This window comes from Ceratotherium simum, chromosome 11 (genome assembly GCF_057802395.1).
Source record: "Ceratotherium simum simum isolate JZ-2026a chromosome 11, ASM5780239v1, whole genome shotgun sequence".
NCBI classification, from domain to species: Eukaryota; Metazoa; Chordata; class Mammalia; order Perissodactyla; family Rhinocerotidae; genus Ceratotherium; species Ceratotherium simum.
The window spans coordinates 43,067,019-43,079,253 of NC_141910.1; the positions used below are offsets into that span (position 1 = coordinate 43,067,019).

Sequence of the window (12,235 nt, forward strand, 5' to 3'; positions counted from 1 at the left end):
TAAAGGACCAGTTTTTTGTTTCATTGATTTTTTGCTGTTGTTTTTCTGATAAAGAGTCAGTCATTAAGCATATTGTTATTCGTTGGTATGTGAATGGTTCTTTTCCATTGTTTTCAAGATATTCTCCTTGTCTTTGGTTTTTAGCAGTTTGGCTATGATGTGTCTAGGTATGGATCTCTTTGTCTTTGTCCTACTTGGGATTTATTAAGTGTCTTGAATCTGTAGATTAATGTTTTCCATTAAATTTGGAAAGTTTTTGGCCATTATTTCCATTATTTTGGCATATATATATATATATATATATTTTTTTTTTTTTCCCTTTCTCTCACTCCTCTCTTTCTGGGAATCTCGTTGCATATATCTTGGTACTATTGATTTTGTCCACAGGTCTCTGAGGCTCTGTTCATCTTCAGTCTTTTTTCTCTCTTTCATATTGGTCATTTTCTATTAGTCTATCTTCAGATTCACTGATTCTTTCTTCTGCCATCTCAAATCTACTATTGAGTCCATCTAGTGAATTTTTCGTTTCAATTGTATTTTTTGACTCTAAAATTTCCATTTTGTTCTTCTTTATACTTTTCATTTTTCTGTTGAGATTTTCTATTTGTTGTCATTGTTGTCATATTTTCCTTTAATTCTTTAAATTATAATTTGCTTTAATTATTTTAACATATTTATAATAGCTGCTTCAAGGTCTTTGTCAGCTTAACCCAACACCTGGATCCACTCAGAATTCATTTTATTGACTTTATTGTTCTTCCTGAGTATCAATCACACTTTCCTTTTTCTTATCATGCCTCATAATTTTTTTATTAAAAACTGGACATTTTAGATAATATAGCAATTCCAGATTCTGATTTTCTCCCATGAGCAGTTTTTTTAATGGGTTGGTTTTTGTTTTTGCAACCTGCCTGTATTCCAGAATCTATCTCCTCCCAAGTGTGTGGCTGATGATATCTGTGTTCAATTTTTAATTTTTTTTAGCCTGGCTTTCTAGAAGTCACCACTTTCTGCATAGCTTAGTGGTCACCGATAATTTGGGCAGTAGTGGTACTCAAACACCTCTAGCTATAAGTCTTTCACCTTCTCCCAGTGAGTCAGTATGTGGGTTGGGGAGTGTGGTCAAAACTTAGTCAGTCCTCAAATCTGCTTCAGCTTTAACTTTCCTCTAGGCCTTCTCAGGCCTTCCTCATGCATGTGCATAGTTTTCCAGTTAGCCAGAGATGCATGGAAAGCTAATCTAGTGCTTTTATGGTTTTTTCATTTCCAAGATCTTCCCATAAATATCTTGCTAGTCTACAGCTCACTCCAACTGGAACCACATCCTCAAAGTAGTAAAGCTGTGGATTTTTTCCCATTTGTTTCCTACTGAATTTGTAAGAATTTTGCTGTGAGTATTGTCACAGGTTTTCACCTCTGAGCCGTATCAGGCACATCCTTCCTGGGAGAAGGCTGCTGGTTCATGGCCAGTCCACATTGGTAATACTACTATACCCAGTGAGCTGGGGTACAGAGGTAGAGGAGGGATGGCAGCAGCCACAGATTCCCACTGTTCTTGAGTGGAGTTCTAGCAGCTTATCATAAATAAATACTTAGTTTGTTTTTTGCCTTTCATTGATTTCCAGAGCCCTAAATTTTTTTTTATTTGTTTTTGTTTTTTTGACAATTTTGCTTAGTCTTATACTTGTGTTTTAGGAAGAGGATTTACCAACCTCTTTACCCTACCGTGGTCGAAGTCTGACCCCTGGTGCTTTTACGTGGGATTTTAAAAAAAATAATAACTATTGCTTATACAGAAATAGTCTAAATTCTCAGTCTCTGATTGGGTGTATTTTGATAAACTCTATTTTTCTGGGAGATTATCCATTTTATCTAAGTTTTCAAATTCATTTTCATAGATGCCTGCAAAGTAGTCTCATGATTTAAAAAGAAATTCTCTGTTTTGATGGTTATTCCCTCTTGTCATTTCTTATTTTGCATGTTTGTTCTTTCTCCTTTTTTCCTTGATTATATGAGTTAATGATTTGTCTATTGTAAATTTTTCAAGGAACCAGAATTTGGGTTTATTAATTAGATCTACTATTTTTTGTATTCTCTACTTTATTAATTTCTGCTTTAATTTTGTTATCTCTCTTGTGCTTTCTTTTGATTTACTTTGTAGTTCTTTTTCTAGATTTTTGAATTTTGAATTTAGTTTGTTAATTTTTACTCTTTTATCTTTTATTCTATATATTTGTTTCAATCTCTGGCTTTTCTTCTCCTTCTGCTTTATGTCAGGATATCTCAACCATGGCATTATTGACATTTTGGATCTTGATAATTCTTTATTGTGGAGATCTGTCCTGTGCCTTGGGGTGTGTTTGGTGGCATCCCTGGCCTCTAGATACTCATAACAATCAAAAATGTCTCCAGACATTGAAAAATTCTCCTGGGGGCCAAAGCAGTTGAGAACCACTGCTTTCACTGTATCTCATAGATTTTTGATATGTAGCGTTTTCATTATCGTTATTTTTTTTTAATTCCATTAGTTTAGTTTGTATCTCCCTCTTTACCCAAGAGGTGTTTAATAGAAGGCTTTTTTAGTTTCTAGGTAGAAGATCTTTTTTATTTTGTTTTTAAATTTTGTTCCAATTTCTAGTTTGATAGTTTGATGTTATTTGTAATATTTCTATTTTTTGAAACTTCCTGATGCTTTCTTTGTGACTTAATATGTAATCAGTTTTTGTGATTTTGAGATTCAGATTTTGAGAATTCCATGTGTGCTTGAGAAGAAGGTAAATTCTAGATTATCAGAGTGTAAAATTCAATATTTATGTCTCCTAAGCATTTACCTACTGGTTACATTATTTAGGTCTTCTACAAAGTTACATATTTTTTGGTCACTTGCCTTGTCTTTTACTGCGAGTGGTGTGTCATTATGAATGTGTTGCGATACATGTCTCCTTGAATGTCCTAAAGTTTCTGCTTTATAACAATAATTGCTGTGTTATTTAGGGTTATTATAGCTTAATTATGAGTTGTGGTGTTAGCATTAAAAACTGCCCCCATTTGTCGTATTTAATACTTTTTGTAGCTTTAATTCTACTTTGTCTGACTCTAGGATCACAAACTCCTTTCTTACTGTTTTCATTTGTTCTGTGTACCTTTGCCTGTCTTTTTTATTTTTAACCTTTCTGAATCACTTTACTTTAGATGTGTCTCTTGCACGTAGCTTATAGTTGGATCTTGCTTTGTGAGTCAAATTGAACATCTTTTTCATTTAATAAATGAATTAAGCCCATTCGTATTTATTGATATAACTGATATTGGTCTCTACTCTGTCATATTGTTTTTTTTGTGTGTGTGTGTGAGGAAGATCAGCCCTGAGCTAACATCCATGCCAATCTTCCTCTTTTTGCTGAGGAAGACCGGCTCTGAGCTAACATCTATTGCCAATCTTCCTCCTTTTTTTCCCTAAAGCCCCAGTAAATAGTTGTATGTCATAGTTGCACATCCTTCTAGTTGCTGTATGTGGGACACCGCCTCAGCATGGCCAGACAAGCAGTGCATCGGTGAGAACCCGGGATCCGAACCCGGGCCGCCAGCAGTGGAGTGCGAGCACTTAGCCGCTAAGCCATGGGGCTGGCCCCTGTCATATTGTTTTATGGTATAATTATTATGTGTATAATGTTAAATTTCCTGTCTCTTCCTCTATGTATCGTGTTTGATTTTTATTTTTTAAATTTCTGTTGGTATTTAGGAAAGTTTGTATTTTTGTTCAACTAGTTACCTTTAGACTTATACTTTTTTAAATGCTCTTAGGCCCTGTTTTCTTATTTAACGTTTTATTCTCTGATTTGTCAGCTTTCCTAATGGTATTTTTTACTCCCACCTATTCAGTTATCAGTGAGCTTGTTCTGCTTTCCTCTTTCTCCATTCTTTTAGCATATTATTAGTTGCATTACTTTCTACATTATCAAAACTTATAGTTTTATGCATTATTTTCTTTATGTATTATTCTTCCAATCCTGTCTCCACCTTTGTTTTAGTCTTTAATTAAATATATTAAATGCTTACCGTAAATCCTTTTGCTGAAGTTTTCCCAGTCAACTCTTGGTTGGCTGAAAGTTATCCTCTTGCAGATTCTTTGAGAAGGGCTCATGAGTGCAATATTCCTGGAGTTCTTGCATGTTTTGAACTGTTTGGCTATAACCTTGATACTTGAAGGACAGCTTGGCTGAGTGTAAAATCCTTGGTTTTCACTTTTTTCCCTTGAATTTTTTCACAGTGCTGCTATGTTTTCCCTTTGCATTGTATGTTGCTGTCAATAAGTTTGATGTCACTCTAATTCTCTTCCGCTTAAGTTAGTGTTTATGCCTAGGGGCTATGAGAGTATTTTCTTTATCTTTGATAGTTTTATTCAAATATATCTCTGAGTTGATTGTTCTGGTCAGTTTTCCCAACTACCTGGTGGGCCCTTTCAATATATATATTCAGATCTTATTTTATTTCCAGAAATTTTTCTTGGATTATAGTTTCTATTGGTTCTGTTCCATTGTTTTGTTGTTTTTTATAAGTTTATTTATTTATTTATTTTTTCCCCAAAGCCCCAGTAGATAGTTGTATGTCATAGTTGCACATGTTCCATTATTTTGTTTTCTTTTTCAGGGACTCTAGTTATACATATGTTGAGTCTTCTTTGCCTGTCTTCCATTTCAACCACTTTCTCTCTAAACTCTGTTCTTTTTTTTCATCTCATTTTTGTTCTCTTAATTGCTCTTCTGCCTTTCTTTAATTCCTCTTACTAAATTTTCATTTGAGTCTATTCTCCCATTTGCATCTTGTTATTTAGTCTTTATTTCTGAGATGATTTTATTTTTCCCTTCTATTTCTTTGCCTGAGTTCAATCAACTGTCATTTTTTCCTACTTTTTCCATCAACTTCTGGTCTTATTATTTGAATTTCTGATTCAAAGTGGCTCTTCCTATCTCCAAATAATTGTTAGAGGATATTTAAATTGGTTTGGAGTATTGTGTTACCTTTCTTCTGCTTCATGGTTAAGTTTTTTTGAAATGATTTTTGTCAGCTGAAATGTTTTAATTCTCATGTCTGTTTTCTTCCAATAATAGCTTTGTATGGAGACTGCTTTCCTCTGTTTTGTTTCTTGGGCAGGTTTTGGCCTGTGGTAATTGACAATCGTCCTAGTTCAAGAGAGCCTTCTCTGTAACTGTACCAAAGTGCAGTTTCTTTAATGAATAGCCCTTTTTTTCCTTAGTGGTGAGGGAAGTGTTTGCATGACCTTCAGTTTGCGGATTTTCTTTTGTCTTGCAGGGTTGCAAATTTATCCCCCTTGCTTCTTTTTCCCTTCACTATTCAGTCTCCAGTAGAGTAGTGCCATACTGACCAATGCCTCCTCAATACCTAGGTACTTTTAAGTCCCTTCCCTGTAATGAATGCTCAGATCTACCAGGACGCTCTTTCAGTATTTTTGCACTTATAATGTATTTTCTCTTCTGAGGGGCAATTTTAAGTCTGTCTTAGGCCCTTCTTTTTCTCTGCTCTCTTCTTTACAGTTTTTCCAGATCCCACCCCACTCCTATCTTTGCTTTCTGCAAAGGCTTATAGTGGGAGCTCAAGAGATATCTCTTCCAGAATTTGGGGTTTAGTTTTCTATTTAAGTTTATAGATTCCTCTGGCTTCTTGTGATGTTGAAGGCATTGGATTTATGTGGTTTTGTTGTTCTGATTTCTATAGCTTTGTGAAGGATATATGAAGAGAGATTAGATTTAGGCATTGTCCTTGGCTACCTCAAAGTTCTCCACCATACGTATCTTGAAAGCCATTTAGGTGTCATGTGGAGCAGGTTTGTGAACTTTGTGTAAGGGTAGAGGATAGAAAGAAGGCATTTGGTTTAGAACATACTGATTTTGAGATGATCCTGTCCATTTGTGCAGAGATGTTCATCAAGCAGTTAAATAGCTGGTCTAGACCTCAGGTAAGAGATTAGGAATTACAGCTTCTACAAACTCTGATAGAGTCCTAGTAAGCTGGAATTAGAGCCGTAAATTCCTTTGTGGAATTCCTGCCATGTCCTAACTCCTGCATACCCAGATTCATCTTCCATGAACATTTAAGGGCTTTAGAAAACAGATAATATTGAGAGGTTACCAGGTAAAGTACTATTTTCTGGTGCTTTGTTTTATTGTATCCAGCAGTTTGGTTGATGTGACTGAGAGATAAGTATTAGTCTGAGGAATCCATCATGATTGAACTTGTTGAAAAAAAGGAAAATTATAGATCAATATATCAAATCACCTACCTAGAGGGAAATAAGAAAATAACAAATATGCCAAAAAATTAAGCTTTTTGGCATATTCATAATTTCCCTCAGTTACCATAGTGCTTATCAAGTAGGTTAAATTCATAAATCTACAAAGTTCTATACCAGTAACTTTCTAAAGAAAATTCCTAGTTTCTTCTCTCCTCTTCCCAGTCACCTGTTACTAGGCTAAAGAACAAACATATGCATGCTTATATCTAAATACCTTTAAGATAGTAATGCTTATGTAAAAATACAGCATAATTAATAGAGTTTTCAGAATATAATCTATGATGAATTTTCCATGTTACTTGAGTGTGTATGCTTAAGTTTTCTCCCTTTAATAAGAAAGAGAATAGAATCTTAAAAAAAAAAAAATAGCATTGTAAAATAGTATGGTAGTAGGCATTTACCAGGTAAACTTTTCCTAGTTGTGTATTTTTATGGTGGGTAGGGAGAATAGATGATTGCTTTCTCCATTGAGAGAATCTGTAGATGAAAAAGACTGAATATTAGTGAAGTAAAAAAAATGTATACTCATTTAAAACATGAGAAATTTTAAGAGTAGTCAATCTTGCACTTGACATTTTGTTAATACTAAGACCTAGATAAAGTGGTTCTTCAAATTGTGCATTCTTTTGAATTAACTGAAAGGCAGTATAGGGTAGTGATTCAAATGGTGGTCTCTGGAACCCAACTGCCTGGATTCTAATTCCATCCTAACGTCACTGTGCGTCAGTTTTCTTATCTGTGTAACTGCATAAAAATAACACCTACTTATTAGGCTATTTATGCAGATTTTATGTAATTTGCATAGAACAGTGTTAGTAAGTGTTAGCTATTATTCTTTTTTTTTCTGGTGAGGAAGATCAGCCCTGAGCCAACATCCATGCCATTCCTCCTCTTTTTGCTGAGGAAGACTGGCCCTGAGCTAATATCCGTGCCCATCTTCCTCCACTTTATGTGGGACACCGCCTCAGTGTGGCCTGACAAGCGGTGCGTCAGTGCAAGCCCGGGATCCCAACCCCGGGCCACCAGCAGCAGAGCGCGCACACTCAACGCTATGCCATGAGGCCAGCCCATTCGCTATTAATCTTACTATTAGAGTATAGTAATAAGATTCTGCTGGATAAAGTGGGGTGGAATTTTTTAAACTAATTAGAATTTTTACATTTTTAATTCCTAGATTGATTTACGTTGGCATTATTTGTTGTTTAACATGTAATCCAGTCACCACGAAAATTCACAAGTGGGTGACACAAGACAGAAAGATTAAACCCAGTATTTCCATAGAAATCACACTATAGATAGGAAAGCATTTGTGAAGAATTAGAGAAATCTGCCTTCTTTTTTGTGCTTTATCATTTTCTTCTGGAGCTAAGAATTTAAGGATCCGTTCCTTCATATGTGTAAAAGCTAGGAGCAATAAATGAGGCTCTAGTTCAACGGCCCACATTTCCTCTTTCTTCTCTCCACCAGGTGGAAGTATAGCACTTTGAGCTCTGTCTTGTTCTCAGCTCTTCCAAGTCTCTGCAGTACTCAAATGGGTTAGGAGGGAAAAGATAAACACCATATTCAAGAGTATGCAGTGTTCCTTCAGCTGGATTTTACAGCATCATATTTTAATCATTTACTTGAGGATAATGAAAACAATAGATTGGATAAGGTTCCTTTCCACAAATTCTTTTAATTCAACTGAAGTAAACACAGGCCCATTATAAGAAATAATATATGGAATCTTTGTAGTCGCCGGAAGAACTGCATAGGACTGAACTAAACTAACAAAATAACATCCAAATATTTTAAGGTGTTTTTAAAATTAATCGATGGAAATCAACCTGTGTCATCCCAGGCAAATTGGTTTTGTATAATAAACTATGAAAACGTTGTCCTTGATAACTTGATTAAGCTGAGTCATCTTATTTTCCAGGTGCAACATTGTACTGCAAGTCAATCAATACAGTAATTTAAGTCACTTCAACTGTAATGGAAAAGTATGAAAAATTAGCTAAGATTGGAGAAGGGTCTTATGGGGTTGTGTTCAAATGCAGAAACAAAACCTCTGGACAAGTGGTAGCTATTAAAAAATTTGTGGAATCTGAAGATGATCCTGTTGTTAAGAAAATAGCACTAAGAGAAATACGTATGTTGAAGGTAGGTTAACTTTCTCTATAGATCTGTAATTTATGGTATTGGGTGAAATATGTGTGCCAAAATTACAAAGAATTTTCCAGTGACATATTTCTTTTCATTGGACTTAAATTCCTTTGTTATCAGCAACTTTGGAAATAAATTGATCATCACTTTGGACTTTGGCCAGTCTGATGTTTAGCTATTATGAGTACAGCTATAGATTATTAAAATATTGAAGTACTTCCAGTCTGGTTGGTAAAGATCCACTGTCCTAAGTCCCCTCATTCCCCTCCCCAGCCCTGGCCTTCCCTCCCCTGCAACCCCACCCCCACCCCCCCAGCAACCAGCAACTAAAAGAGCATTTCCTGGCAGAGGGGCCCCCAGGACTGCGCAGGTGCCCCTGTAGGCATCAATATGGATTGATCCTGCCTGCACTCCACAGGTTCTTAGACCCATTTGAATATCCCCCCCAGGTATGTATACACATTTTGCACAAAGCTTTGGTTATAGTTGTTTTTGCTCTGATAGGATTTGACACGTAAGAATCATAAGTTCTCAATGTAAATTTTTTTCTATCCTAAAAATCTTACAGTTTTAGAGCCATGAGAGACCTTAGAGATGCTTCTCATCCAGCACCCTTATTTTATCAGAGAGGAAACTGAGGTGTGGGGCAGTGCTTCTCAAACATTAATGTGCATTGGAATCCCCTGGGGACCTTGTTGAAATGCAGATTCTGAGTCGGAGGAGTAGAGTGAGGCGAAATTCTGCATTTCTAACGAACTCCCAGATGGCACAGAAGCTGCTGGTTCGTGGACCACATTTTGAGTAGCAAAATTCTGTGATTTCCTCAAGAACTCACAGCTGACCTTTGCTTTTGACATGTGTCATCTGTTTTTAGGACCCCAGCAATCCAGTTTATAAGGGAACATAATAATTATCATATTGTCTGTCCTTTTCAAGTATTGTTTGTAGCAGGTTTCCTCAACTAATAAGTTCTAGTGTTTTGTTTAAACTGTAATATGATATACATGGAGTTTTCAAGAGCACATCCATCATGATAAAAAAGTTTACTGTTACCTCTTAGCCAGCAGAGAGCGCTAGTGAGACAGCCAACCTGTCACAGAGCTGAGCTCCAGGGTGTGTCTGAACCAGGCAATGGTTTGTTTTCTAATAAAAAATGCTTTTTATTCCCCGCTCCCCCCAAGTCTTCAAGTAAAGTTAATACTCAGGTAGTACCTCCTGGGTTACATACAAGTGCCCCAATTTGAGAATGAAGTTGAAGGTAAAAAGTAGCCAGATTCCAGCTCAGCTTGGTCTCTGGTGATGGCTCTCAGAATGTACATCTTTCCTGCTTTTGGTATATTACACCCATGCGTGCCCTGAACAGATTCCTTCCCGGATAAATCTACCTTACTTTCCTCACATCTTCCTATTATTTAAATTTGATATGATTCTCCACCCCGCCAAGCCCTTACTGCCTGTATTACTTTAGACAGTCTCTGTTTTTCTGGCTAAGTTAATTTCATTTGCAAAGGAGATATAAGTTGCTGATCCACCCAGAGACAGATTTGACCAGGTTAAACCTTGACATTGCATCCAGCTATAGCATCTGTGGATCCCTTACTCTCCTGGTAGAGACGCCGTTTTGCTTCCATTCTGCAGTGTTTGCTGCAGCACAGAGCGGCTGGCTCACCTCTGGAACCTGTTTCCTCTGCTGTTTGCCCTCCTGCCATGTTTAGGCAATGGAGCACATGGAAAGCACTTTGATTTGGTGCTCTGGGCACATTTTCAATGTATAATGGATTCCCTTTCCCCAAACTGTTGAGCAGCAGGCACACAGTCATAGGGTGATGTTTCTTGTTCTACTTTTTTGATCAAGCCGTGCTTACAGATACTGAGGTACAGGATGCTATATAAGCCCCTGTTCTTAAGACTCTCACTGGGCCTGCAAAATATTTCTTGAGCTTCCACTATATGCAGACTACTGTGTTCTCTCTCTTTATGTATCTTCCTGAGTAAATGGAATAGGATTTGGAAAGCCGGTTTGTCTACTGTACTGGGAGAACAACGGGGAAGATGAGTTATAAGTGGGAGTGATCAGCTGTCCTCATTTATAGCTCTTGTCCCAGTGTCCCGTCTGGTTAGCATCCTCTTTCAAAAGGGTCCTGGTATGTGTGCAAAATTATGCGGTCTCCTTACCTGTAGTAAGGGTGACCATATGGGCCAGTTTGTTTGGGACAGTCCTGGCTTATACTCACTGCCCTGGTTTGGATGATAAATTATATATTTACTCCAGTGATGGATCATCTTACTTAATCAGGCTTTTTCCTTTGGTTTACAACATTAAACAGAGGCTGTCTTGTGAAGTGCTTCAGTTTGGGAATAGAATTTAACACATAAAACATCCAAGCATAAGAGAGAACAACGGAATCAAAGAACAGAACTGAAAATGTGATAAAAAAATTAAAAACACAGACTCACTGTGGGGACTCCTAGAATAGGCAGTTTTGTCAGAATTGAGGACTGGGATCTAGTGTTTCTGAGCCAACGTGAAAATCCAGGCTGGGTTTAACTCCAGCTGACATTTACATTAAATCCACGGCAATATGTAAGCTAAACGGGTATTGATGATGTTTTATATTAAAAGCCTTTTACTCAATAATTCCATTTCCTCAGTTTTGTGTTCAGGTTATTTTATGACTTGAATATGCAGAATTTCCACGAAATGCATAAAGTATTTTTGGCTGTACTGCTTGTATTTTAAATTGTGTACTTTATTTGCTATCTCCAGAGAGATTCAAGCAGCTCAGTTGCCATCTATTATGGGTACATTAGATGAATTCTTAAATTTTTCTTTCAACTTTAAGATTCTATGATTCTTACTAAGAGTAGTTTCTCTTGTGAGTAACTGTAATAAAATTCTCCACAAAAGGTACATAGAGAATGATAAGCAAGGCCTTCTGTTCTTAAAATTGTAAGGGATCTGGGGAGAAGTTATTATGAGAAACAAATCACCAAACTTTTATTTCAATTCCTTTGCAGCAATTAAAACACCCAAACCTTGTGAATCTCATTGAGGTGTTCAGGAGAAAAAGGAAAATGCACTTAGTTTTTGAATACTGTGATCACACACTTTTAAATGAGCTGGAAAGAAACCCAAATGGGTAAGTAATCTAGAAACTAAAGCCCTGTGTGGCCAGTTCCCAGTTTCATTATATGTGGGATTAACTATGGCAACTTTCTAATCTGAGCCACGGTTCCCCTTTCTACCCAGATGCATCGATTGGCTACCCCTCTCCAATCTCTGTTCTCATATGCTCAAAGGGCAAATGAATATTATCCTAGAGTAATAATAATTAGGAAGACAAATCTACTGCAAATATAATTCACAATTCATTTTGAGGCTAAATTATATATTGGATTGTCTGAATTCAAGGAATGAACCATGGTTCAGTATTAGGAAATCTATTCATATAATTCACTAATAGGTTAAAGGAGAAAAAAATACATATAGTTGATAAAATTTGAAAAGGTGGTTGATAAATTCAACATCCTTTTCTTATATATATATATATATTTGTGTGTGTGTGTGTGAGGAAGATCAGCCCTGAGCTAACATCCATGCCAATCCTCCTCGTTTTGCTGAGGAAGACGGGCCCTGAGCTAACATCCGTGCCCATCTTCCTCTACTTTATACGAGACGCTGCCACAGCATGGCCTGACAAGCGGTGTGTCGGTGCACGCCCGGGATCCGAACCGTCGGTGCACGCCCGGGATCCGAACCGGGGCCACCAGCAGCGGAGT

The 12,235-nt window shown here is 36.8% G+C and overlaps 1 protein-coding gene across 1 annotated transcript in view; it reads left to right on the forward strand.

The window, feature by feature from the left end:
- Positions 1-8,241: 8,241 nt before the first annotated feature.
- CDKL4 (cyclin dependent kinase like 4) overlaps positions 8,242-12,235 on the forward strand; it is a 33,657-nt gene continuing 29,663 nt past the window's right edge. The window contains exons 1-2 of the mRNA XM_004436725.3: positions 8,242-8,452; positions 11,474-11,595. Coding sequence (XP_004436782.2) covers positions 8,285-8,452; positions 11,474-11,595 — 290 coding nt within the window. The 5' untranslated portion in view covers positions 8,242-8,284. The remainder of the gene's footprint in view (positions 8,453-11,473; positions 11,596-12,235) is intronic.